The sequence below is a fragment of the Oncorhynchus masou genome, chromosome 15, assembly GCF_036934945.1.
Source record: "Oncorhynchus masou masou isolate Uvic2021 chromosome 15, UVic_Omas_1.1, whole genome shotgun sequence".
Lineage (NCBI taxonomy): Eukaryota > Metazoa > Chordata > Actinopteri > Salmoniformes > Salmonidae > Oncorhynchus > Oncorhynchus masou.
Genome location: NC_088226.1, coordinates 35,896,403 through 35,924,183, shown reverse-complemented (window position 1 = coordinate 35,924,183; position 27,781 = coordinate 35,896,403). Strand labels below are relative to the sequence as shown.

The following is a 27,781-nucleotide window of genomic DNA, read 5'->3' as shown; positions in this document are numbered from 1 at the left end:
CTCAAAAAGTCTTTGAACCATGGAATATGAAGAGAACTGGTTTCCTACAGCGAGTGTGTCACCGTGGGCCTTATGTCCTGTAAGGACCAGACTGTCTGTCAGGAGGAAATGTCGCGGCACGTGCCTGTCTCGCCAAGTTAAAACACATCTAATGTGATGACTGAGCTGGTGCTACTGCTGTGAAATAAGGACAACGATAGATATGTCATGCTTTGTTTTTTTTTTAATTAGAAAAAGTATTTCAGATTTTCAGATACTTGGAACACAATATACAATATTATACCATACATTGTGTGAAACATTTAATATGTCCGCCTGCAACTGCAACGCAGTAGGTAGGTATTCAACAGACATATAAAAACCACCTCTCATGCAGATTAGTGCTAAGTCTGGCTAGTCACTTGGAAACGACTCAGACCAAAAGCTTGAACATAGATTAACAACGTTATACCGATGACAAATTTTGAATTTCAAAACTGCTAACAAGTTTTGGTCAGATAAAACTAGTTCACATTAGCACGCTCAATTACAAGAAGATCACATTTTTGTAACGATTCATCACGCGGGTGCTCAGAGATATTGTAGCATGCCACCAATAATCCCCTTGAACGACTTCACATATAAGTAAGTTCGTGCGAGGTGTAAAGACGAAGACACTTGGTTCTGTGTGCGTCTGTCTTCCTGTTGTTTCTGTCTGCTGCCGTCGAACCAGTAGATCTGAACCCCCAAAATCAGCCATCTGCATTCAAAATGTTGTATACAGAGGAGTCTGGTTACTAGCTTACTACAAGCTGCTCAGAGAGTCTTGGTTTGTAGGTCTGATATTGATACCGAGCCTAAGTGATAGACTACAGTATAAACGCCACAGCGGGTTTGTATTTTTTTTGAGCTCTTCCCAGGTCTCTGTCGTTTAACATATTCTCTATGCGTTGTCAACCTACAGGTTGTGTATATGTCTCGTTAGCTGTTGCTCAGGGCACTCAAACATTTGTGTGAATATATTTACTTAGGATATAATATATTTTAAAAAAAAGGAAACAATATCATAATAACGAATCTAAAAAAAGACTCCGACGCAGAGCCTTGAACACGCTAGACACCACCAACTTCCAGGTAATGCAAGTGCATATACATTTAAATAGATTTACACTGACTGAAACAGTATTCTTATGTACAGCTGAAAGTAATAAATACACTGTTATAAACAGCAAAGGACCAACTTGAGCTCTAGTGACAAACAGGAATAGGAGTGTGGAGTCCGGTCAGGCCAGGTGGCAAAGGCTACACGGACGCACACACACTCACTCTCACAAACACACTTTCTGATACTCGTACACGCACACGCACACACACACTCACTGACACACACGATTGCCATGTAAGTCTGCTGGAGTGAGGGTATAGTCAATAAGGCAGTTGAAGTACCTTTGAGTATGTCAGTAAACCTAAGGGAACAATGGAGGGAGGATTGGTGATATCTGAAAACCAGTCATGGAGACCTATAAGGGAAGATCTACCTAGCAGATTTTCAGGCATGGATGGTTTTAATGCTGACCCAAAGATACAGTGAATTACACTGTCCGGGGGCCTTTTGGTTTGGTATCTCTGTCACGTAAATCTCTAGTTACCCTTCTGTGGGTTATCATCCTATTGTTCTCAAAATAAGCACAAACTCTACAGTTTGTAAGTGCCAAATCTATTCTAAAGATTACATCTAACGGATCAAATCCTGATAAACTCCCCGGGCCGGCCAGGAAATGTGATACAGTTAGCGGGAAGGGAAGAGAGAGAAAAAAATAATGTTTCGATTGACGTCAATGGGCAGACGCAGCACCTCCTTCGGTTATTCCCTTTTTGGTGGAGGAAGAAATAGCTGACCTGATTGTTTTAGGGGTCAGATTCACAGAGTCAGGAGTTTGTAAAAAAAAAAAAAAAACGTGAATAACACAGCTAACCAAGGTGTGACTGGGCTTCTACACAGGCAGCCGCCTAGCCACCTTTCATCATCTGGCCGGGTCCTCGATTTGTTACAGCATCAGAACCAGGTGGGTTCTGGAATCATTTGGTCGAAAAGGATTAATACACAATAGCAGGATACCTTGAGATGGAGCTAGAAATATCCTTCCAAATTGAAGTCTGAGTATTATCAGGATTTGACCCATGGGGGGGGGGGGGTCCTTCAAGGAGAATGAGGGGAAGCAGATTAGATGGGGAGAAATGGGTCTAATTGTTTTTTTTGTTGAGTTATAGTGATCTATCTGCCTACCGTTCATCTACAGTAAGGTCAGACACATGGAGCAACAGTCTAGCAACAATGTAACTTGTAACGTGAATCGGGATTTCCATAGAGAAACATATATGTTGTGCTCGGATTGAAATGGTATCTTAATATGAGATGTTTTAAGTATGTGATGAGTTTGTCCAATAACTGTTTGTCTAAGTTAGTTTGATTTCTTCTATTGCCCAATACTAGTAAGGAAGACTGTTCTCTTTGTCTGAGATATAAAAAGGATTTTGCTCTTGAGCTTTCGGGTTAACTCTTTAGAAAAAAACAAACATTTCCCGTACATACTAAAGTGTGTTCAATAAATTAAAAAAAGGATTAAAAAGACAATAGTAAAAAAGACACAGAAAAGTATTTTGACAAATGGTACAGGAAAAAAGTAAACAGTTTTCTCTCTCTATACAAACAAACGTCCATCCGTCAGTAGTTCAAACGCTACCTCTTGACATCCCATTTTCGTAAAAAAGTCACAAGGTACAAAACTTCTCTCAGTAGTAGTGTCAACATTTCAGATGCCAGTCTGGATGGAAAAACAACCATTTCCCAGATTGGCCCAAGTCCTTCATTTCCTCGAGGCCTGTCCGTTCCGTCAGGTCCAAAATGTTTGCAGCATTTTTCCTGAGAACTTTGTAGCCGCCCCACTGAAACTGTCCCTCTGTCGCCGGCTCCTAACGCAAGTGCAAGGATAGGGTGGGGTTAAACTGACGCCCCATCCGGGCTCAAACTAAGCCCATCGTGGGCTTGTTAAAAAGCACAGCTGCAGGATTTCTCCTGTTTAAAACATGAAACCAACCACCTTCGTGGTGCAGCAGAGCCCATTATGTGTCTGTGGGTGATGCATCGTGGGTAATGATCTCTATGGACGACGTGGGCACCATGGATTCCTCGGGGTCCTGACAGTCCGAGTAGTCTACCGGAGACCGAGACGCCTCCCCCAGACTATCCTCTTCCTCCTCCTCCTCATCCCCCTGGCTCTGTTCATCTTTCTCTGTACCCTCAGAGTCCTCCTCCTCCAGGGTGAGTTCAAACTGGAACTTGTCTCCCCCCTGGCCCCCTTCGCCTCCCTCCTGATCCCCCTGCTCTGTGGCCCAAGGAGGAGAGGGGCTCTGGGGGATCATGCTCTGGTACCAGTTCCTGTTGTCCTCCAGAGTGTCCAGGATGTCCTGGGCATCAGGGTGAACCAGGTCAGCCCAAGTCTCCCACAGAGGGTGGACAATGTAATCTATGAAGCCCACCTGGAGAGAGGACAGTGGGAAAATACGGGGTGAGTATGCTTGAATGCTATGTGTGTGTGTGTGTGTGTGTGTGTGTGTGTGTGTGTGTGTGTGTGTGTGTGTGTGTGTGTGTGTGTATATGCATGTGTCCAATATCATACCTGGCTTTTCTCTACTGAAGCGGTGTGTTTGTCACACATGGGGCTGATCTCCATGCCTCTCTCCCTCTCCCTGTCTCCCTGGTGGAAGAACTCCTCCATGATGCGGTCGGTCCACTGACGGTACAGCTCCAGGGACTTGGTCGGGTTACTCAGGTCAGCACAGTGAACCATGTTCCTCAGCACCTGATGGAGAGACGGACGGAGAGAAGAACTGTTAGAGAGGGAGAAGTAGAAGGAGGGAGTGATATGGGGTGATAGTGGAGAAAGAGAGGGGAAGAAAGATTGAGGCAGTGAACAGGGTTGGAGAGAGGGGAGGAGGCAGAGGAAGATGAAGTGAAGAAGCAGAGGTCATCCCAGTGGGAGGCCATCTTTCAAAACAAAAAAAATAGATATACCCCTTTTTCCTTCCCAATTTCGTGGTATCCAATTGGTAGTTAAAGTCTGGGGATGCGAAGGCCGAGGGCCGTGCGTCCTCCGACACACGACCCAGCCAAGCCGCACTGCTTCTTGACACAACGCCCCCTTAACCTTTTCAGTGTGCATTGAGCCTGGGCCCACCACAGAAGTCGCTAGTGTGCAATGGGACAAGAACATCCCTGCTGTCCAAGCCCTCCACTAACCCGGACGACACTGGGCCAATTATGCACCGCCCAATGGGTCTGGACTTGAAACAGGATCTGTAGTGGCACAGCTAGCACTATGATGTAGTGCATTAGACCACCGCGCCACTTGGGGTGCCAGTGGGAGGCCACCTTAATGACACTAATTAGAGCTATTACAATACAAATAGGGAGAGGAGAAGGGTCTGGAAGAGACCGAACGACGACCAGGATAAACCCACCTGTATTCTGTCGGTGTAGTTGTCCAGCAGCAGGACCCCAGAGCTGGTCACCTTCTTGGTCTCCACCATGGTCTTCAGGTCCGCTAACAGACTCATGTGCTTGGACATGTCAGTGGCCAGGACCATGTCGATGACCATCTTCCTCAGGCTCTGCCTCTGCTTCTTGGTCAGGTTCTGGAAGATGTCACAGTTGTCCCCCTGGAGCAGCTTGAAGCCCACAGCCAGGTGGTGGTTCTCTAAGACGGACTCATCGTTGTACATCAGGGCCAGCTCAGAGTCTGGGGAAGACAGAGGAGAGTGAGTCACTCGGTCAGCACTACGTCGATGAATATGGATATGGCTATACATTATCGATATATTATTCTCAGTAGAAGTACGCAGTAAACAGGTGTAGTAGAGAGACCCACTGGTATTAATGAGGAACTGGTTGGACACCCCCGGGTGGTCGACATCATGGATGGCTGCAGCAAAGATGGCCGCCAAGATCTCCAGATCGCTGAAGACCGCCTGCGTTGAAAGGGAGAGGATCCGGGGTTTAGAATGTCTCAAGCGAAGAAAAAAAACTCAAAGCAACAGGCACAGAGAACAGCTCATCTCAGCACAGCCCACTCTCATTGATTCCCATGGCCCGGTGTGCGCTATCGCTAACAGCCAACGTCGCGGAAAAAAACACTGCGCTGGCCTACATTAGCGAGGTGGCTAGCTTATGTTAACCTTGTCTCTGTCTCTCTATAGGCACTCAGCCATAGTGGTTTGACACTGGGTGTGCTGGCTATGAGAACGGGGCCATAAACAGGATGGATGGAGGGATGGGGTGAATGTATAAAAAGAAGAGAGTGGCTTGTGACGCGTTGAGGGCTGGGTCGTGCTGTTAGACTGCGTCATGGATGAGGTTCCACTGTATTTATAGAACCACGGAGGGAAAGGAGCTGTGAGAACGAACAGATTGTGTGGCGGGAGTGAGAAAGAGAGTGAGGGGGGAGGGGGCAAGGAGAGAGGGAGAAAAGGAGGAAAACGAATGGTTTATGTCTACAGGTTGAGGGAAGATGACTTTGGAAGCATGCTCGGGAAGGTGCTCAAGTTTGAACTTAAAAACCCGGGGAAGATTTACGATAGGACTCATAGGTTGGGGCGAGAGTACGGCGAGCGCACACTAAGGCCGGAGTTCAATGAGCTCAGATGGGTGTGGGATGGTGAAGGGTAGGGTGTGGGGCTGGGATTTATTTCCTGAGGGACGTGCTGACTTAAGCTTACGTCGAGGGCAGGGGTGGAGAGCAGGATGTGTGTGGACTGGGCCACGTCTGCCGCGTGGAGGCTGTTGTGGTAGGCCACGTCTCCATGGTAGTGGTCCTCCAGGGTCATCATGTACGCCACAAACGTCTCCGTCGGGATCTTAAACGTCTTCAGCAGGTCTCTCTCCTGCAGGGGACACGAGGATATGAGTCAGTACTGTTTTCGGTACAAGACGTACAGCTGTAACATATTGTGTGTGTGCGTGTGCCCGCCTGCCATGCATATGTGTGCATGTGGGGGTGTGTGCGCGTGTGTAGGAGCCAGTTATAACCTACCTGGAAGATGGCGTACATGATACAGGTGAGCGGTCTATGTTCGGAGTACTCGGACACGGTGAAGATGTTCAACCCCCACTTATTCAGATCCTCCAGCTCCTTGGAGAGCATGTCCTCCTTGTCCGTCTTGACCCCGAAACGTGAGATGGAGGAGCTGGAGAGGGAGGGTCCGTGAGAGACCTTCTTCACTCCACTGATCTGAGTCATCATCAGCTGCTGCTTCTTCTTCTTTTCCCGGCCGGCCTTCTCCTTGGGCGTCACCGACGGCATGTCCATGTCGTTTTGTTTGTCTGGAGAGAAGAGAGAGAAAACAGGGGGGTGGGGTTAGGATACTCCGTGTCATTCTGTACATGTTTGTGCGTGCGTGTGTGTGTGTGTGTGTGAGCACAGAGAGAAGGACAAAAGAGGAGAGGAGGGAAAGGGGAGTAAGATGACCCGTTTACTTTCACTTCCCCCGCCAGAGAACATTCGGTTTAGTGAGGTCATTGCAATGAACTCTGCCTGTGTACCGGGTCCCAGGTGCACTGGTCTGGATGCACCTGTACAGGCTAAAAGGAAAAAACTCATTCATCCATCCATCTCGTTCTCCTTCCTCCCTTGCCATCTGGATCTCCTGCTACGTCCCCTCGGTAACGCGTTCTCTCTGTGGTCCTTTCTCTCCCCTGCTCGGCTCCTGCTCCCTTGACTCAAAAAGGCCATACGTTGATAATACCACCGAGACAATCCCATTGAGAAGCAAAGGCAAAGGGAAGGGGGTGCTGTGCCTCCTCTCACCCAGTGGTCTTAACTCCACGTGTTTGAGATATCACATCCTCTAGTGGTGTGATACATGGCTCTTTACAGTATACGCCCACTCCTCTGCAGTCGACCCTCTCACAGCTGAACTATCCTGCCCTCCCTCCACTGAGAGTTATTCAATTACCACTGCTGTAATTAAAATAATCACTGTCACTCTATCCCCCTCTCTCTCTCCCTCTTTTCTCCTTCAGTCATTATAGAGACTGGGCGATTAAGCATTCTGTAAAGTGACGCGTGGGGAAACAGGGGGAAGAGCAACACACTGGGTCCTGTAGTTCATTATCACCGTCATTATCACCAGTGAAGCGATGTCTACTAGCTGCTCAGACACGCCACTGAGCCCACTCTCCTATTCCCATACACACAGAATGGACCAGAACTCTGTGAATGGAAGGGGAAGTAGGTTGTTGTCATAGACATAGAATGTTGTTCTATTTTTCAATGGGTTTTGTATGGACCCTCACATAATGGCCTCTGTCTGTCTGTCTGTCGGAAGTGGTTTTGCTAATTCACCGTTTTCCATGCAGGTGGAGTGTTGACATGACCTCTTTCCTCTGAGACCCAGACTAGACTGTCACGTCTCTCTCTCCCATCTCTCGCTTCCCCCTCTCTCTCTTTCTCACACATTTATTTTTCTGAAATGCTGAATCCCCTCCAGCCTGTTCCATATTATGCTCCCATTGAATGTCAGATGCCAGAGCGAGAGAGAGAGAGAGAGAGAGCATGTGTGTGGGTGGATTTGGGCTTTTAAATCCCCTTAATGAGTTCTGCCTGGCTGTTACTGTGGTAGCGAGCTGGACAGAGCCCTGTCCGCCAGGTTGTTACGGGATGAGTGGAGTGGACAGCTGTGGAGGAGAGGAGCCAGTGCACGTGAATGGCCCTACCGCACACACCATCATCTCCAACTCACAGTCCCTCAGGGATGAGCTGCCCAATATGATGCACGCACTTAAAGGGATCAACCAGATGTCCCAGGATAACTTGACAATATGAACAACAACATGGGTGGAACATGATGTCTGTGTGTGTTGTAGAGAGGGAGACTTGAATAAGACAGCCATAAATGTCAACCATTTTATCCCCTTGCCTTTGTTTTTTCTATATATTTTTTTAGGACCCCTTTTCCTCCCCAATTTCGTGGTGTCCAATTGGTAGTTACAGTCTTGTCTCATCGCTGCAACTCTCGTATGGACTCTGCTTCTTGACACAATGCCCACTTAACCCGGAAGCCAGCCGCACCAAAGTGTCGGAGGGAACACCTTACACCTGGCGATCGTGTCAGTGTGCCCTGCGCCCGGTCCGCCACAGGGGTCACTAGTGCGGCCAAGGGACGACGCTTGGCCAATTCTGCGCCGCCCCACGGGTCTCCCGGTACCGGCCGGCAGTGACAGAGCCTGGACTCGAACCCAGCATCTCTAGTGGCACAGCTTGCGCTGCGATGCAGTGCCTTAGACCTCTGCGCCACTCAGGAGGCCCTGCCTTTGTCTTCTAAAGAAACAATGAACTGTAACATAATTAGAAATATCATCCCAGTCAGTGGTGAGCTCAGGACAAACTACCAGCTGTCTGTCTCCCAGTGCTTCCCTCTGCTTCTCTTTCCCATTTTAACATGGAGCCGACCAGCTCCAGCTCTAACCCACTCCCACTGCTCCGTCCCACAGGGAACTATGGAGCGGTAGAAAGGTAGAAACTCCCATCTCCCATCTGTGTCTGATCTACGCACTCACTTCCTCTGGCATGGAGAGATGGGGGGGGAGCGAGAGGGGACGGGGGCAAAGAAAGCGAGAGACACATTAACATGGGGATGAGTCACTGAATGGGCTGCTCAGTTTTCATGAGGGGGTTCCACTGTGCCCCCGCCGCACCTCTACTGCGGAACACCGGTCCCTCCATCACTCCCCATTTCCCCCCTCCCAATCTCTCCCCCATCTTCTCTCGCTCAAGACGCTGCAGTGGGAGAATCCCCTCCACTTTCGACTCAATAGGACTGGATTCGGATGGCGGCGCATCACACATGGTACAGGACATACGCAGATAGCTAGCACGCCACGGACAACCATATTGTCCTTTCTCTTCAATCACACTGTGTCCCAACAGGCACCCTATTGCGTATGTAGCGCACTATATAATGAACAGGGTGCATTTTGGGAGGCATCCACAGAGTCACGACTGGAACCTCCAACTACCTCTCTCTCTCTCTCTCTCTCTCTCTCTCTCTCTCTCTCTCTCTCTCTCTCGCAATCTGTCTATCCGCCGGCTATGATGTTGCCTGGAAATCTCAGCTGTCAATCACCCAGCAGCAGAGGCACCTCACTATGAAGTGCGTCGCCAGCGAACCATCTCAAAGCTTCAAGCTTTTCCTCTCTGATTTCGTTTGGATAGGCGTTTAGAGCGGCAGGACGTGTCATAAACAGATCAACCAGAGTCGATGCAGTGTTTTGCAGTACACGCCAGCAACAAGCAGACAGCCAGCCTCAGCCAGACAAAATGGAGGGAGAACCCCACAGACACATTGCGGTATATTGCACACATATATGCATCTGTGTGGGTGTATTAAAATGTGTTTTAAGAAGGCTATAAGTAGTGGGTGGGAACAGTCAGGCATCAAAAGCAAATGAATTGACCTAATGCAGGGTTTCACAAACTCGGTCCTGGGGCCCCCGCTGGGTGCACGTTTTGGTTTTTGCCCTAGCACTACACAGCTGATTCAAATCATAAACTAATCATCAAGCGTTGATCATTTGAATCAGCTGTGTAGTGCTAGGGCAAAAACCAAAACGTGCGCCCAGCGGGGGCCCAGGACCGAGTTTGTGAAACGCTGACCAAATGAGAAGAGAGTGTGTGTGTGTGTGTGTGTGTGTGTGTGTGTGTGTGTGTGTGTGTGTGTGTGTGATCAGGGCTTTACCTAGGAAGGTGTTGGAGATGAACTCGGACACCTGGTTGCCGGAGCGACTCATCTCTGATAGGTGTGTCAGCTCCCGATTCAACATTCTCTTGAACTGGGGACAAAAAGAGGGGGAAAAGGTCAGGATCCTGGAAACTACTGGAAAACCTGGAAGAAATGATGGTGCTGGAAGATTCCATGGAAAAAAAAAACATTACTGTATGCTCAGTCAAGCTTTATACAAACATTAAACACAATCTCGAAACAAATCTCGAGACGTTACACAGAATCAGTACAAAAGGGAGTTGGAAAATAACAATTTGATTGTTTTCATATAACAACTAAAACCCCTTGAGCATCGTATTATACAGTGCAGATTCATCTGGTTTCACGTTCATGCTTTATGGTTCATATTGCAAGGGGAAATTCTGCAAGTCTGCAATGTATAAAACCCTGTATTATTATACAGTCTATGAGGAAAACCGTGCATACGACACAGGATCTGCATGGGAATGTGGGGAAGCACCACCACTGCAGCAGCATCTGTCTGTGTGTGTTTTTCAGAGAGAGAGAGAGAGAGAGAGAGAGAGAGAGAGAGAGAGAGAGAAAGAGAGGGAGATCTCTAGCCCCATCCACAGCAACGCTATTCTGTTCTGAAGAGCTGCAGGCAAGATGGAGACGCAGCCCAGCTAAATAACACCAGTTCTGTTCTATCAGACCGCACGGCCATCACACTGGATAGAACACGACCACAACCCAACTACACAGCTCTAGAACACAGAGACCACCAAAATACTACAACAGCTCAAACACCAAAACACAGAGTAATGTCATGTTATCCCAAGCAGCAATGTGAGCTAATGGCACAAAACACACCTTAATGTAACCCCAAGACACAGACAACAGGTAGTTCACTTCAGGCATTTTGGACCCCGTTTTTCCCTCCCTACAGGACAGAGAGCCAGCAGCAGCAACGGCCGTAGCAGCACTGTAATCCACCGCGGTAAAATAGAGCGAGGCAGATGAACGGGACTCCTTTAGTGCCAAAAAAAAAAAAAATCCCCCTCTTCTCTCCTCTTCTCTGCTCCCTTGGTGTTGTGGCTCAACGGCTAATAGAACAGCTAGATAAAGATGACTGGTCGCTCTCTCTCTCAGCAGACGTCTCAGTGAGGGTCTCCATGTCTAGGTAAGAAGAGAGGGGAGCAGGCTAGGTGTTGTAGCCAGGGTAAGGAGCTCCGTCCTGGGCTAGGAGATCCACAGAGCTGGGCGGCAGCTGGGGCTATGGAGTTATGAGCTAGATCTGAGCTAGGGGGGGGCTCTGAGCACTGCTGAATAATAGACAGGGGAGGAGGGAAAAAACACTGGGATGGAGAGAGGACTAGGAGAAGAAAAAACTGAAAAGCACTGCGATGCTCATCTGACTGGAGTGGGGGGGGGGCTTCCTCTGCTGTATTCATCTATCTCCACTCTCACTGCTGCAGCTCTCTCCCTCCCTCCATTTCTCTCTCTCTCTGTCCCCCCCCCCCTCTGCTTTTAGTCTACCATCCCCAGCAACATGCTGCACACAGCGCACATGATTTGGCAGAAAGCGGAGCAAAGCAGAGCGGAGGGGGGGGGGGGAGCCCCCAGCAGCACAGCCCGGCAGTGGGGAGGGGTAGGAATGGGAGCCAGGGATACAGGATACAGGAGCTCTCTTCTTCTCTATCCTCCTCTCCTCTCTTCCCCCTCCTCTCCTCTGCAGCCCTGCCACTGCAGATAACCCACTTCCCTCCTCCCTGACATAAGCAAGGATGAGGAAAGCCTCTATTTCTTATCTGTCTGCAAGAGGACCACAGACTAGTGCTGCCATTCAGCCATTTTTAATACAGTATTTGAGGGAGGCATGGGGGATTGCATGTGTAAATGTACCTTACGCAGTAGTGGGTGAAATGAGAAGGAAGGGCACGGTTTCTCTCTTTCTATTGCCTGACATGTGTCAGCAGGACCACAGTGGCTGTTCATTATCCACAGCCCATAATAACATGAGAGGTTGTCATGGTATCCGTGGCAGGCTATTTTTACACAACCGTGGAGTGAGAGAAAAGCGAGAGAAAACACCAAAGAGAGAGAATGGTAGATAATTGCATCCTTCACCAATTTGGGTTGACATCAGATCAGCCCCCAACTCTCTCTCTCTCTCCCTCTTTCCTCCACTCTGTCTGTGTACACCAATTACCAGAACATCCCAACGCCCTGGCAACAGTGTCACGTGACCAGAGAGAGTGGTGCGGCTGGCTGGCTGCTGTTTCAGCGAGAGGTTTCCCCCTCCGAACACTAGCGAGGCAGCCCCGCCGTCACAAGGACACACCAGTGGTTCTACTGCTGAGTGAAAAGCACTAGTTCCTCCCCTCTTTCATTCCACCTCTCCCTCACTCTCAGCCACTTACATGTCAATTTCTCTCCCTGCTGCCACTTCCCAACAGTGTCATTAATCTTGGTCTCTCCCTCCCTCCCTCCCTCCCTCCCTCCCTCCCTCCCTCCCTCTCTCTCTCTCTCTCTCTCTCTCTCTCTCTCTCTCTCTCTCTCTCTCCCTCTCCCTCTCCCTCTCCCTCCCTCCCTCCCTCCTACGATCAATGGGGTTGGCTGCCCTTGGAGGAGCAGATGTAAACAAGCAAACAGACAGGCAAAGGCCGGAGGCCATCCGCAAAAAGCTATCATTTCAACTGACTGTGTAATTGGGATGCGTGTTATTTGAAATGGAACCAGGCCTATTCAGGAAGACCTCAATATAGTTTCAGTTGTCTTTCCTCCTCGGCAAGGCTTCTCATTGCTTGTCGTGAAACAATCCCCCAGTACGGCGAGAGGACTATCCACGATTGTGAAACTGAGTGTTCTCATGTAAGCGCTCGTCTGTAGGAAACGGCAGGCACAACCTTCCCAGGAGTCTCCGATGAGCGAGCGGAACACTGCACTGGGAATGACGAGGCGAGAGATCAAAGCGTCCAACAGATCCTCCTGTTGCAGAGACGGGCGAACCAGAGAAGGGGAGGAGGGTGGCGGAAAGGAAAGGGAGACAAAAAAATATAAAAAAATGAGAAGAAGCCCTCGTTATATAATACACTGCATACCACATAATATGAGGACTATAACAGCGGGGGATGTCTCTGCGAGGTGGTGGAGAAAGGAACAACCACAGCTAAAACAACGACACTGCGGCCTCCGCTCATCAGGACTCAACAACAGCTCTGCTGAACACACAGCACTTGTCACATCCCTGTACCATACACACACCCCAGCCCATATACACACCCCAGCCCATATACACACCCCAGCCCATACAGCCCTCTGTGTGTGCTGCATCACTACTGCATCTCTCCCCCTCCTCCCCTCTCTCTCAGTGTTGATCTGTTTAGTTATCCACCACCCAAGGTTGTCTCTATTAATCTCTATGAGCTGACTGTAAATGAGAATGAGAGTTGATGTTAATATTTGATGAGCTGAGTGTTGATGCTTCATTCAGATAGGCTGTGGCCTCTGACACAGAGAATGGGCTCAGAGAGGTCTGACGGAAGCTCTCTCTATCTCTCTCTTCTCGCTCTCTCTCTACTCTCTCTACTCTTCAGTCTCTCACTCCCCTGCCTCCCTCCCCTCTAGCCGCAAGGGGTGGGGGAGATCCAGCAGGGAGCTGCTGTGTTTCCCAGAAGCCTTTGCAGCAGAGCCAGTATAGAACTGAATGGTGATGGCATTTCGGTGTGAAAAAAGTCCCTCCATTCAGATTTGATCCTATAGGACAGGACACAGTGGATAGCAGTCAGGCATACAGACAGGCAGGCATACAATCAAGCAAACAGACAGACCGACAGGCAGGCAGGCAGACCGAAAGGCAGACAGACCGACAGGCAGGCAGGCCGACGGGAAGACTGGCAGATAGGGATGTACAGGACAGTGCATGTCTTGTGGCATCTTTTGAAATGAGTTTATAACACCACTGATGGCCACAGAGGATCTCCAAACTCAATATGTAATTTCATGTCCTCTTTCCGCCACTAGTGGACACTGTGTCCTCATATTGTCAGCTGAACAGACCAACAGTTAGTCCACTGCTTAACTTCTCAGCTAAGTTAACATTGTTGAATTTAACCCTCCTTCCATAGAAGTGAAAATATGACTCCTGCTCAAGATGGGGAATTTGCAGAGTAAAATAGCACGGTTTTGTCAAACGTCACGCAATAGTATGATTTTAAATCGCACATGACTTCAGTGCCAAGTAATCTTATTAAGTTGCGCTTGATTCCCCGGCCTTGGCAAACATATGGCGCACAGGGATTACACAGTGGTTATGATGGGGCAACATAGACAGTGACATGTGTTTCCTCAGGGACGAGGGCAGTAAGCTTAGAGACCAACCCCACAGAGCCTGAATCCACACTGCCTCTGACGACTCACAAGCGACTGGCTCTGGCTGCGATGTCAACGTGTGTCTGTGTGTGTGTGTGCGTGCGTGAGTAAGCGTGTCTGCACGTGTGCACATAGGCATGCCGTCATTAGCCCACAAACAAGATCATCAGAGGAATTGGCGAACTGCATGATACAAGAGAAAGGGGGAAATAGGTGATTAACGAGAAAAAGAGAGTTGGAAACAAATAAAGAAACGACAAGGCAAGTCACTCAAATCTGACACCGGGTTGAATGTCCCGTCAGTGCAGGCTGTCAGAGAGCTCCGGGTGGTTTTCACTTGTGTCTGGCAGCCCCATCTCAACCTACAGAGAGATCCTTTAGATACGCTGCACTAAACCCACTCATCGTGGCCTTTAGACGTAGGAGTTCAACACCTCCGCACCGTATTCACATGTCGACTCTTTCACAAATCTGACAAGAAACCACCTCATGGCTCACGGGGACATTGGCAGGTGGTATTAGGAAGAGATGGAAGCACCACGTATCGAGCAGGCCACTTTCCTCGATCACTCAGCAACTTGGTTTGGAGACATGCAGATTCTCCGGATAAACGGAATGATGGAGGACATTTCAGAGGACAACAACAACAATGTCCTTGAAGCTAGAATCCATGTTATGTCCATTTTCTTTTTCTTTTCTTTTTTTTGTTGTTCAAACTGTTGTACCCAATCAGAAGCTTGTCATACTTCAATTTTTGTATACAAAGTAAATGCAAGCAAACACTGTATAGCCTCAAAACATAGTTCAAACGACCGTTTTGATATCATGGATGATCAGTGATTGGTAGCGTAACTCTTGCTTTGAATTATTTGAGTATGGGTACATTTCTCCACAACCATCCTTAATTATTTTATTTTTTTACCTAAACAAAGGTGGGGTGACGTCTTTGTTATTCTATCAATTAAGGAATTCAGATTGAAATATATTCCATGAACATTGAAAAGCTAAAGTAAAACTTTAAGCATCTCCAGCAAACAGCTGTCTCACAAACTCTCAAAAGGACTCAAAAGGTCTACGTTAATATTTCACTGATAAAAACGTATCAGTGAACACTGAAAGCCATAGCACAGAAACTCAACTGACAGACCCACAAAGACTCTATCTGCAGGGCACTGGCAGCCCGATTCATCCATGACTGCAGCTCTGACCAGTGGTGCGCTCTGCTTTCGTCAGTCCAGTCATGACAAAGGACCAGCATTACATCCATTTATATTGGTGTACTTCTCAAAATCTTACCAAATAGCCCAAGTGTACACAAACTATAATTATAAAGACTTGCAGGCAGAGAAATAACTTTCCCCAAGACTTGGTTAAAAGCAGCATCAAATAAAACTCAACTCGGCATAGGCCTCTACCATACAGCAATGGCAAAACCCCAAAGCAACCGTATATGATGTGAAAAAGAACTTAAGTCTTCAGTATGAATACGCCAATAGATTTCCACTCCAAAATAGATCAGAAAAGTCCACTTAAAAGCTTCAAAATAGGAAAAAGCGTCAACAAGTAACCAATTCCAAAAGAATTTGAACTTTACCTTTCTCCAACCGTTAAGTTTCCCTAACTTTCTCTCTTTCTTTTCCAGGCAGCAGGCTCCCATCTTGTGTGTATGAGCAGCTTGGTTGGGTTTAGTCCTGCAGAGTGCCGGGGCTCGCGGAAGCAGCGTCTGTATGTACTGAAACTGTGAGTAAGGGCCAAGCCTCAGACTATGACGTGGGGAGGGTGAGGAAACGCGATAGCTCTACTGACTCACTTTGAGTTGGGTGCTTGGGCTTGCCTACTCTTATTGCGAGGGAGCTGGGTGTGTGAGTGCGTGTGTGACTTCTGCTCGACGCACACACACACACACACACACACACACACACACACACACACACACACACACACACACACACACACACACACACACACACACACACACACACACACACGCACACACACACACACACACACACACACACACGCACACACACACACACCCTCTCGGGTAGTTCTGCCTCTCTCCCCCTGACAGTCTACTGCCTGTTCTCTAACCCAGAGTTGCAGCAGCCAGCATCAGGGTGGCATTGTTTACACTGTCAGTAACACTGCTAACAATATCATGATCATTCTGATATTCCTGTTGTCAGTCCAAACAGTGCGTTTCCTTGAAAAGCCGATTCAAAGTAAATAAAATGATAACCTACCTCTCCTGATTTGACCTGTTGAAACTAATAGAGGTGAGAGTTTGAAACCCTGACTCGGGGGGGGGAAAGGAACAGTCAAACTTCTAATTGTTCTTGACTCCTACACGGAAGATGCAAGTCTGAGCAAGAGCACATCACTTACAGGCAATCCAATACAGTCATAGAGACAGACAGACAGACACGGACAAAGTTCGATGCACTTTACCTTGGGTGTTTTACCGGAATCAGTCTAAATGTCATAACTGAAGACTTTCACCGCCCTTTACTTAGGTTTCAAATGCTGTCAGATCTTCAAGAATGTTGTCTCCAACGTCATCTGAAACCGTATTCTAAGACACATTTGTATTCTCTTCATGCCAGTGAATGCAGCTGGCATCATGCTCAATGCTACTCTGTGAAAGTTGTCTACATTAAAAAATACACTTCAGTGTACAGTATAAGCAAGGCAAAGGAGACGGTCTTGATTCAGTGTCTCGACCACGCACAAAGACGGTTCAATGGGGTCAGTGGGGTATCTAACGGTACAGAAACAATGGATTTTAAGATAACCTCTCCCTACCGTGTGTTGGACTACGGGTCTGGCCCATGAGTGTCTTATGTTATCTTATCTCTCATCACAATGGCCCAAATAATGGCTAAGCAGAACCAGTATGGCCCTCAGCGCAGCACAGGGAGATTCCTCTGAAGTCAGAGAACTGAATCAACACAGGGAGAATCCTCTGACGACAGGGAACTGAATCAACACAGGGAGAATCCTCTGAAGACAGGGAACTGAATCAACACAGGGAGATTCCTCTGAAGTCAGAGAACTGAATCAGCACAGGGAGATTCCTCTGAAGTCAGGGAACTGAATCAACACAGGGAGATTCCTCTGAAGTCAGGGAACTGAATCAACACAGGGAGAATCCTCTGAAGTCAGGGAACTGAATCAACACAGGGAGAATCCTCTGAAGACAGGGAACTGAATCAACACAGGGAGAATCCTCTGAAGACAGGGAACTGAATCAACACAGGGAGAATCCTCTGAAGTCAGGGAACTGAATCAGCACAGGGAGATTCATCTGAAGTCAGGGAACTGAATCAACACAGGGAGATTCCTCTGAAGACAGGGAACTGAATCAGCACAGTGAGAATCCTCTGAAGACAGGGAACTGAATCAGCACAGTGAGAATCCTCTGAAGACAGGGAACTGATTCAGCACAGGGAGATTCATCTGAAGACAGGGAACTGAATCAACACAGGGAGAATCCTCTGAAGTCAGGGAACTGAATCAACACAGGGAGAATCCTCTGAAGACAGGGAACTGAATCAGCACAGGGAGAATCCTCTGAAGACAGGGAACTGAATCAACACAGGGAGATTCCTCTGAAGTCAGGGAACTGAATCAACACAGGGAGAAACCTCTGAAGACAGGAAACTGAATCAGCACAGGGAGAATCCTCTGAAGTCAGGGAACTGAATCAAAACAGAGAGATTCCTCTGAAGTCAGGGAACTGAATCAGCACAGGGAGATTCATCTGAAGTCAGAGAACTGAATCAGCACAGGGAGAATCCTCTGAAGTCAGGGAACTGAATCAGCACAGGGAGATTCATCTGAAGACAGGGAACTGAATCAGCACAGGGAGATTCATCTGAAGTCAGGGAACTGAATCAACACAGGGAGAATCCTCTGAAGACAGGGAACTGAATCAACACAGGGAGAATCCTCTGAAGACAGGGAACTGAATCAGCACAGGGAGAATCCTCTGAAGACAGGGAACTGAATCAACACAGGGAGAATCCTCTGAAGACAGGGAACTGAATCAACACAGGGAGAATCCTCTGAAGACAGGGAACTGAATCAACACAGGGATAATCCTCTGAAGTCAGGGAACTGAATCAGCACAGGGAGATTCATCTGAAGACAAGGAACTGAATCAACACAGGGAGATTCATCTGAAGTCAGGGAACTGAATCAACACAGGGAGATTCCTCTGAAGTCAGGGAACTGAATCAGCACAGGGAGAATCCTCTGAAGTCATGGAACTGAATCAGCACAGGGAGATTCCTCTGAAGTCAGGGAACTGAATCAGCACAGGGAGAATCCTCTGAAGTCATGGAACTGAATCAGCACAGGGAGAATCCTCTGAAGACAGGGAACTGAATCAACACAGGGAGATTCATCTGAAGACAAGGAACTGAATCAACACAGGGAGATTCCTCTGAAGTCAGGGAACTGAATCAGCACAGGGAGAATCCTCTGAAGTCATGGAACTGAATCAGCACAGGGAGATTCCTCTGAAGTCAGGGAACTGAATCAGCACAGGGAGAATCCTCTGAAGTCAGGGAACTGAATCAGCACAGGGAGATTCCTCTGAAGTCAGGGAACTGAATCAACACAGGGAGAATCCTCTGAAGTCAGGGAACTGAATCAACACAGGGAGATTCCTCTGAAGTCAGGGAACTGAATCAACACAGGGAGAATCCTCTGAAGACAGGGAACTGAATCAGCACAGGGAGATTCCTCTGACGTCAGGGAACTGAATCAACACAGGGAGATTCCTCTGAAGTCAGGGAACTGAATCAACACAGGTAGATTCCTCTGAAGTCAGGGAACTGAATCAACACAGGGAGATTCATCTGAAGACAGGGAACTGAATCAGCACAGGGAGATTCCTCTGAAGACAGGGAACTGAATCAGCACAGGGAGATTCATCTGAAGTCAGGGAACTGAATCATCACAGGGAGATTCATCTGAAGTCAGGGAACTGAATCATCACAGTGAGATTCCTCTGAAGTCAGGGAACTGAATCAGCACAGGGAGAATCCTCTGAAGACAGGGAACTGAATCAGCACAGGGAGATTCCTCTGAAGACAGGGAACTTAATCATCACAGTGAGAATCCTCTGAAGACAGGGAACTGAATCAGCACAGGGAGATTCATCTGAAGTCAGGGAACTGAATCAACACAAGGAGTTTCATCTTAAAGCAGGGAATTGAATCAGCACAGGGAGATTCCTCTGAAGTCAGGGAACTGAATCAACACAAGGAGATTCCGCTGAAGACAGGGAACTGAATCAACACACTATATGAAAGATTCAGGGATATTCTGAAACCTGAATCAGAACAGTTTGAATCAGCATCCATCAGTGACTCCTCCCTCAGTCTGTCTGGCGCCCAGTCATTCAGTCTGTCCATGTGACTGTTTAGGCTGGGACGGCTTCTCAGTCTGGCTCGTGTGTTTCTTGTTTTTGGCTTTTTTTCAACCAAGGTGAATGAGTTTGAATCAATAATCTGTCAGTTGTTCAGTGTCTGTTAAGTGACTAAACCTCATTTGCCCAGCGACAATAACTTTCTAAGTCTGTATCGTCTGTCAGTCAGTCAGTCCCTATGAAATGTGTGTGTGTGTGTGTGTGTGTGTGTGTGTGTGTGCGCATGCAAGCTCCTCCATTGTCTTTCGTAAAAGTCCCTTCTGTCCTGTGTGTGTCCTGATGACGTCAGCAATGGGCCAAATAAACAGGGCCATTAACCCTGCCCCAAGGCATTCTGGGAGGTCTATTGTAGTCTGGTCTGAGCGGGTACCAGGAAGGAGACAGGAAGACAGTCACACAGTCCAAGGGTCCTAGGCATCTTTTTTATTTTCGGGACATTTCTGGACTTTTTGGGGAGTAAAAATGTTTGACCATAAAATCAAATCATAGTTTCTCTAACCCTAAACATAACACTAACCCTACTCCTTAACCTTAACCCCCAAAACCCTAACCCTAACCTAACTGCTATGACATTTGGGTCCTGATAAGGTAGGAAGACAAGTACACACACACACACTCTCCATTTACCCAAAGACGCAGTACTCCACAAACACTCTCTTGCTATGAAATTGCAAACATGAAATTGCATTGAATTGAGCAGGACATATTTTTATGGAAAATTGCACATTGTTTCTGTGAGATACAGTGGTTAACTAACTTGCAAACAAATATGCAGCTGATTTGCACATGAGCATGTCACAATCAAAGGACAGTCTGGAAACAACTTTTACAGCCTCTCGCCTCTATTCTTTCAATGTCCACTTATCTTCATCCACCGCACAGAACTATCACTAAAACATGCACAGAGCTTTGGTGTTACAGTTGTCACATTACTGTATGCCCTTGAAAAAAACAAAAAACATGAACAAGTGAATGTGGGAACAAGTAATGTGAACTCGGGCTGTCAAACGATTCAAAATGTAACCAGGTTTATCGAAGGATTTGCTGTGATTAATCGCAAATTCATAATTGCCTCAAATTGAGCTGTAATTTAAGATATTTTATACAAAAAGCGTGACAAGAATATTGCCGTTTTCATTTTGTCCAAAGCAAACGGTTAGAAAAATCTGGTAAATTTTGACGTCATATTGTTTGTTTTTATGAAAAATGATGTATTTTGGACATTTTCAGTGTATTTTGAAAGCTTCCAGACAATGTGATACAAAAAAAGGTGCACCAAACTAAATGACAGCGCTCATTTTTAACATGTTCAAAAGGATCGATAAGGAGACACGGAGTGCTAGCTACCCTGTTCTTTTCTCTGGGCTTCCTCCAACATTCACTGACCAACGTATGAAGAAGAGAGGCGTGTGCCTGCAGCAGTTACAGCCTGAACGGACAGGTCAGAAATACAATTTTAAAATCATTATTTTTAACACACTTGAATAATTATACTCTGTTTGGCTAAGTTACCTTTTCACAGAATGGCATTGCAGAATTTGCAATTCCACACGTGGAAACATTACTACTGAAACGTGTTAACCTTTTTCGCACGTGAGAAGAACAACATTTCACCACCACATGTGAACTTGCAATTCCACATGCGAAAGGGAGATTTTCACATGTGAAGTTCTCTGACATGTGAAACTGTGCAACTGAGGTGAAAACATGGTTTTTCTTCTCACGTGAAAAAGTGGTGTTAACATGTAAACACTTTAAAAACGTGAAAATCTGGTTTCACCTGAAATTTAAGCTCAACCATGTGAAACTGCAAATTTGACGTGTTTTCTTTTGTAAGGCTGCGTACACAACTTGTCCTTTAGCAAAAGACTACATAATATCACATGGTGAACTGCAGACCCAAGTGCACGACAGACATGAAGAGGCCTGCAAGCCCATAACACCTACTGTCCACTATTCACAAGCACATACTGTAAAAACACAAGCATGAAAGGGACCATGCAGGGTACTCGTACGTATTGTAGAAGCACACCGCTGACCTATCCCCCCTGGCTGGCACTGTTGTCAAGAAATAGCAATACACTTTCAAAACCACCCAGCAAATTCATTTCCTGTTCGTGGTTCCAACGGCGGAAAAACAAAACAAGTCACAATCTAAATCCACTGTTTGATTTAGGATCCTGAAGGTACATTATATACGGCATCTAGTTGCCAGCTACTTCAAGCCAATGCAACAGCGGTTGAAAGCAAGCTTGAAGGTTTATATACTGTAGGTCTACAGGGGGTTTCAAAATGAAGATATCTGTCAAAATGCTCTTGTAAGGTGCAAACAAACTATTTTGCAGCACATACAGATTCACAGACGGCTGCTCTTCAAAACCAGCTTAGCAGTGGCTGTCGACTTGAAGGGCAGAGGTACAGAGGCTGTGTATCGTTTATACAGGGAGTTTGAGTCTTACCTTATTGGAGGCCATGTCACTGACAGAGCGGTAGGTCTGGATGGTCTCCAGCTGGTCCAGGCACCAGTCCAGCTCCTCCATGGTCTCCATGGCCAGCTTCTGGTACGACTCATCTGTCAACAGGCACACAGACATAGGGCAGTAGTCAGCAGGGTATGGAGGGGATGGGCGAGGTGAGAGAGGCTGGCAGGTCGGCTGCTGCGTGGCGGCCGGGCCCGGTGGTGGCAGAGGCAGAGGGGGCACACGGCCACAATGCTCTTTCATCATGAGCAAGGCTAACACTGAGGCTAACAGCCAATGGCCGAAAGGCTAGCGCTAACAGCTAGTGGTGAACTCTAGAGAGAGCAGAGTGGGACGCCACAGTTGCTGCACTCTCTCTCTCTCTCTCTCTCTCAAACTCTGTTACTGGCTCGCTCACTGTTTGACTGGCTGACTGAGGTTGTTTGTTTCTTTCAGCTACTCTCGCTCAGATGCACTGCACAGTCCCCCCCCCCAACTCATTTACATAAACCATCTTTTAGAGCAGGAAACCAGACCCCTCTCAGGAGAACAGACACCTCCAGACTCATACTCGGTCCCATCATAAACTATCTCGCACTTTGCACACCAAAGGACAAGTGATACATCTCCGCATAACAGATACAAATACAACAGAAGCGTCAAACACATTATATAGAGCGTCACACGTTCGTAAAAGCAGAACCATGGATTAATTCAGGGAGTCTCCAAGTTAGACACAGTCAGTGCTGGGAGACATTGGGCCAGAGAGGAGGAGAGGAGGGGGTGTTGGGGTGAGCTGGGGTGGTGGGGGAAGGGTGATGTGTTGCCCTCTCTCAGACACACACAGAGTAGCCTTGTGCTCAGTGCTCGACTGTGTGGTTCGACTGTGTGTTCTGGGTCTCCTAGCTGCCGCGGCACAACATAGCGCACTGCAGCAGACCCGCGGTAGTGCCGACCTTAGCGTGGCCGCGTAGAATGTTACCCCCGCTCTGATCTCCCAGCCTTCAAAGGGGAGCGAATGTTTGCTCACCAAAACATGAGAGATACAGGGGCATTATAGCATTCTCCCGGCCTGCTGCAGAGAGAGGAGACGAGAGAGACTGAGGCCGCCGGCTGTTTGCAAACTCAATCAATCCTTTCCTCTGTAAGGCTGGAGACTTGGCTGGGGTAAACCCTGGAGTGGAGTACTGGAAGGTTGGAGAAGTATGGGGGACTCTGGTACTGTATGTCAATATTCTCCCATACAGCACTGCTCTCAATACACGTGATGCACTATGTTAATATACTGGATGCCATTATATTAGACTATTTTTCTCTCATGGGTCTGTCGAGCTTGCAGTGTGTATACAGGCTACAGTGTCTTGTCCATGTAAGATGTTAGCATACGTAATCTGGCTGTGGATATGACTTTGTACAGTAGTGGTCAGTCCCCCAAATCAGCAACTCCACCCAGTCCCACTTTTTTGCCTTATATAAGACCCCGTTTTGGCCACAAACCAAGGTCAGGCCAGGTCAGCCTCAATCAGTCAGTTCATCTGTTGTGGGGAAGCCATGGTGGGATAAAATGGCACAAATATACACAGAGATTAGATCATTTGTAAACATGCTTACTGTAAATGAGCTCACCAGAAAGCCGACAACTGGGTCAAAAGGTGAGCTATGAAAGTGTACACAGGAGCTTAACACACATCAATAACACAAACAATAAAGCCTGACGTGTATCCAAAGTCCCTTCTATAACTGACAAGATTTTATTTGTTGCTTTCACTTGTGTAACTACAAACGGTGACGTCGGTTACTCAAGTACAGTTATGTGTGTTGCTATACTGATAAAACAACATTTGAGTTGTTTTTCAGTTACATGGGTGACATTTTGATTTGGCGTTCCATATTCCATAAGGTAAATTGGACAGTTCCGTGAGAGTTTGGTGGTATTTTCCCTCCACTGAGGTTAGTGTGATGTTTTTGAGCGCTATAAAATCCTTTCCCTGACTGGCTGGTCTAGTCTGGGCTAGGGATGAGCTGGCACAGCCTATAGGCAGGTCTGGTCTGACATCAGTGGGTCTTGGCTGGGGAGGCAGCTGTGAAAAGGCCCAGTAAGTCTAACTTACCACATACACGTAAGAGTTGGGGTTTTCACCACCTCTCCTCCTCACACACACTCTCACACAGTCACAAGGAACACTCTGATCACAATCCCAGACACATCTGGCCTGCAGGGGCCAACAGCCAGGAAACAGACACACTCGCAGAACCAACTCATACACAAACACACACACACACACACACACACACACACACACACACACACACACACACACACACACACACACACACACACACACACACACACACACACACACACAGTACCAGTCTGTAAGTTTGGACACATCTACTCATTCAAGGGTTTTTCATTCTTTATTTTTTACAATTTTCTACATTGTATAATAATAGTGAAGACATCAACGCTATGAAATAAGACATATGGAATTATGTGGTCCCCCAAAAAGTGTTAAACAAATCAAAATATATTTAAAAAAATAGTAGCCAGAAGGCCAGCATCCCGGAGTCGCCTCTTCACTGTTGACGATGAGACTGGTGTTTTGCGGGTGCTATTTAATGAAGCTGCCAGTTGAGGACTTGTGAGACGTCTGTTTCTCAAACCAGACACTCTAATGTACTTGTCCTCTTGCTCAGTTGTGCACCGGGGCCTCCCACTCCTCTTTCTATTCTGGGGACAGTTTGTACTGTTCTGTGAAGGGAGAAGTGCACATTGTTTTACGAGATCTTCAGTTTCTTGGATATTTCTCGCATGGAATAGCCTTCACTTCTCAGAACAAGAATAGACTGACGAGTTTCAGAAGAAAGTTATTTGTTTCTGGCCATTTTGAGCCTGTAATCGAACACACAAATGCTGATGCTCCAGATACTCAACTAGTCAAAAGAAGGCCAGTTTTATTGCTTCTTTAATCAGAACAACGGTTTTCAGCTGTGCTAACATAATTGCAAAAGGGTTTTCTAATGATCAATTAGCCTTTTAAAATGATAAACTTGGATTAGCTAACACAACGTTCCATTGGAACACAGGAGTGATGGTTGATAATGGGCCTCTGTACGCCTAAGTAGATTTTCCGTAAAAAAATCAGCCGTTTCCAGCTACAATAGTAATTTACAACATTGACAATGTCTACACTGTATTTCTGATCAATTTGATGTTATTTTAATGGACAGAAAATGTGTTTTTCTTTCAAAAACAAGGACATTTTTAAGTGACCCCAAACTTTTGAACGGTAGTATACATACAGAGACACACACTCACCAACAGTTGATTAAGACTCAAATACTGTACATACTGTATATACTTAGGCACAAAAACTTGAGTGCAAACATAAAACCTTGTCCTAACAAGCAGTTGAACATCCAAGCAGACAGAGAGGATAGATCTAGATGTCAGTAAGGAAACTACTTCAGGTGAGGGAGGAAAGATCTCTCGCGCTCATCTTTCCTCTCTCTCTGTGTGTGTGTGTGTGTGTGTTCACTTCTTCCACATTTTGTTGTGTTACAGACTGGGGAAAGTGTTACAGACTGAAAGTAAAGTGGTAAGGTCTGGTACACCGTACCGGTAAAACGTGAGCCTATCACAATTAATACATGTCCAAAAACGATAGGTTGTTACACCATCATTTAACATTGCTGCATGTCAGCCGCATGAAAAAAATGAACGAATGGACTGAAAACCGGGTGTTGTATGCTCCAAATTGCGTTATGGTTTGAGGGGAACACTTCCATCTTGTCAAGGCGGAGATGAATGACGCTCAAGGACAAGGCGGAGATGAGTGGACGAGACTGAGGCGCGAGTAGACAACAGTGGATGCCTCAGTTCAGGCTACAAGTGTAAGCTTAATGACACTAGCAGCAGTTCATTACACTACACTTCGGTGTTTGTAACGGATGTCTCTTTCCATTCATCAAATTGCGGTTGCACAGTGCACTGTTGGTGTTTGGATGCTTAAATTATTTTGTGAGTGAACGAATGTACGCGGGTAGCCTGCAGGAGCACCGTTGTTAAGTGATTGTTTGACAATCAGATGAAAACATCATGATGCGCTGCGTTAAAAGGCATACGCGGCATGTCCATAAGGCTCGAGGAAGCTATACTTTCCCTAAAGTAAATTGAATTTCCAAAATTATATAGCCTAATTAGCTTACTCCTGTCTATACAGAAATAAATACAAATAATTCAAAATAGGCTACTACACCAGAAAGCATGATTTGGCAACAGAGGATCATTAGCGGTAGATTATTTTAAATCGCATAGCCAACAGTCGGAAGGGCCCGCAATTTGGGCAGCGTGCGCTGCAAATACCAAATAGATGATTGTTATGTTGTGACTGTCAGTGAAAAACAATGGGCCATATCCCAGACTGTGCATATTCACTGTCTTTATCATTCGGTCAGTGCCAATTCTGTTTGTCTTTGGACAATAATTTCCTCATCCAGGTTAGATGGACGTCATATTGTATTTGTGTCTCCCCTTTTCGTTGGCCGATTATACGGATCAGACAACATCGTTTTTATGTCGGTGTCGGCAGAGTAGGCTACCCTGTCATTTTCAGAGTATTAAAAAAAAATAATGTGTGGGCGCACTTCGGTGCCTGTACCAGTAAGAAATTAGATCTATATACTTTCACCGCTTGTTACAGCCTGATTTAAAAATATATATTAAATTGAGGTTTTGTGTCATTGGCTTACACAAAATAAATAGCCCATAATGTCAAAGTGGAATTATGTTTTTGGAAATTTTTACAAATGAATTAAAAATGAAAAGCTGAAATGTCTTTAGTCAATAGGTATTCAACCCCTTTGTTATGACAAGCCTAAATATGTTCAGGGGTAAAAATGGGCTTAACAAGTCACATAATAAGTTGCATGGACTCACTCTGTGTGCAATAATAGTGTTTAAAATGATTTTTGAATGACAACCTCATCTCTGTACCCCACACATACAATTATCTGTAAGGTCCCTCAGTCTCGCAGTGAATTTCAAACACAGTCTCAACCATGAAAACCAGGGAGGATTTCTAATGCCCCGCAAAGAAGGGTGACTATTGAATATCCCTTTGAGCACGATGAAGTTATTTATTACACTTTGGATGATGTATCAACACACCCAGTTACTAAAAGATACAGGCGTCCTTCCTAACTAAGTTACCGGAGGGGAAGGAAACTGCTCCGGGATTTCAACTTGAGGCCAATAGTGACTTTATTTGTATACATGTTTTTGTTGTATTTTACCCATTTTGTCTCCCCAATTTCAATCTTCTCTCACCGCTGCAACTCCCCTAAGGGCTCTGGAGGTGAAGGTCAAGTCCTGCGTCATCGGAAACATGACCCCCAACATGACCCCCAACATGACCACCACGCTTCTTAACACTCACCCACTTTACCCGGAAGCCAGCCGCACCAATGTGTTGGAGGAAATACTGTTCAACTGACGACCGAGAGTTGCTTACCAAACACGACACTGAATGTTCACTGAATGTTCCTGAGTGTCCTACAGTAGTTACATTTTTGACTTACAGTAAATTGGCTTGAAAATCTATGGCAAGACTTGGCAACCAACTTGACAGAGTTTGAAAATAAAAATAACCTAATATCATGCAAATATTGTAAAATCTAGGTGTGCAAAAGCTCTTAGAGACTTACCCAGACTCACAGCTGTAATCACTGCCAAAGGTGTTTCTAACATGTATTGACTCCT

At 46.6% G+C, this 27,781-nt stretch overlaps 1 protein-coding gene across 4 annotated transcripts in view; it reads right to left on the bottom strand.

Annotated features, from left to right (window-relative positions):
• Positions 1-205: 205 nt before the first annotated feature.
• LOC135556185 (3',5'-cyclic-AMP phosphodiesterase 4B-like) overlaps positions 206-27,781 on the bottom strand; it is a 197,192-nt gene continuing 169,616 nt past the window's right edge. For 3 of the 4 annotated variants that reach the window (XM_064989176.1, XM_064989177.1, XM_064989178.1), the window contains 8 exons: positions 22,021-22,133; positions 9,772-9,865; positions 6,069-6,358; positions 5,755-5,919; positions 4,908-5,007; positions 4,501-4,778; positions 3,660-3,842; positions 206-3,519 (listed from right to left, as the gene is read on the bottom strand). In XM_064989176.1, the coding sequence (XP_064845248.1) occupies positions 3,103-3,519; positions 3,660-3,842; positions 4,501-4,778; positions 4,908-5,007; positions 5,755-5,919; positions 6,069-6,358; positions 9,772-9,865; positions 22,021-22,133 (1,640 nt within the window). In that variant the 3' untranslated portion in view covers positions 206-3,102. Of the gene's footprint in view, positions 3,520-3,659; positions 3,843-4,500; positions 4,779-4,907; positions 5,008-5,754; positions 5,920-6,068; positions 6,359-9,771; positions 9,866-15,721; positions 15,927-22,020; positions 22,134-27,781 lie in introns of those variants that run through there. The other variant, XM_064989179.1, reaches the window with a different exon arrangement.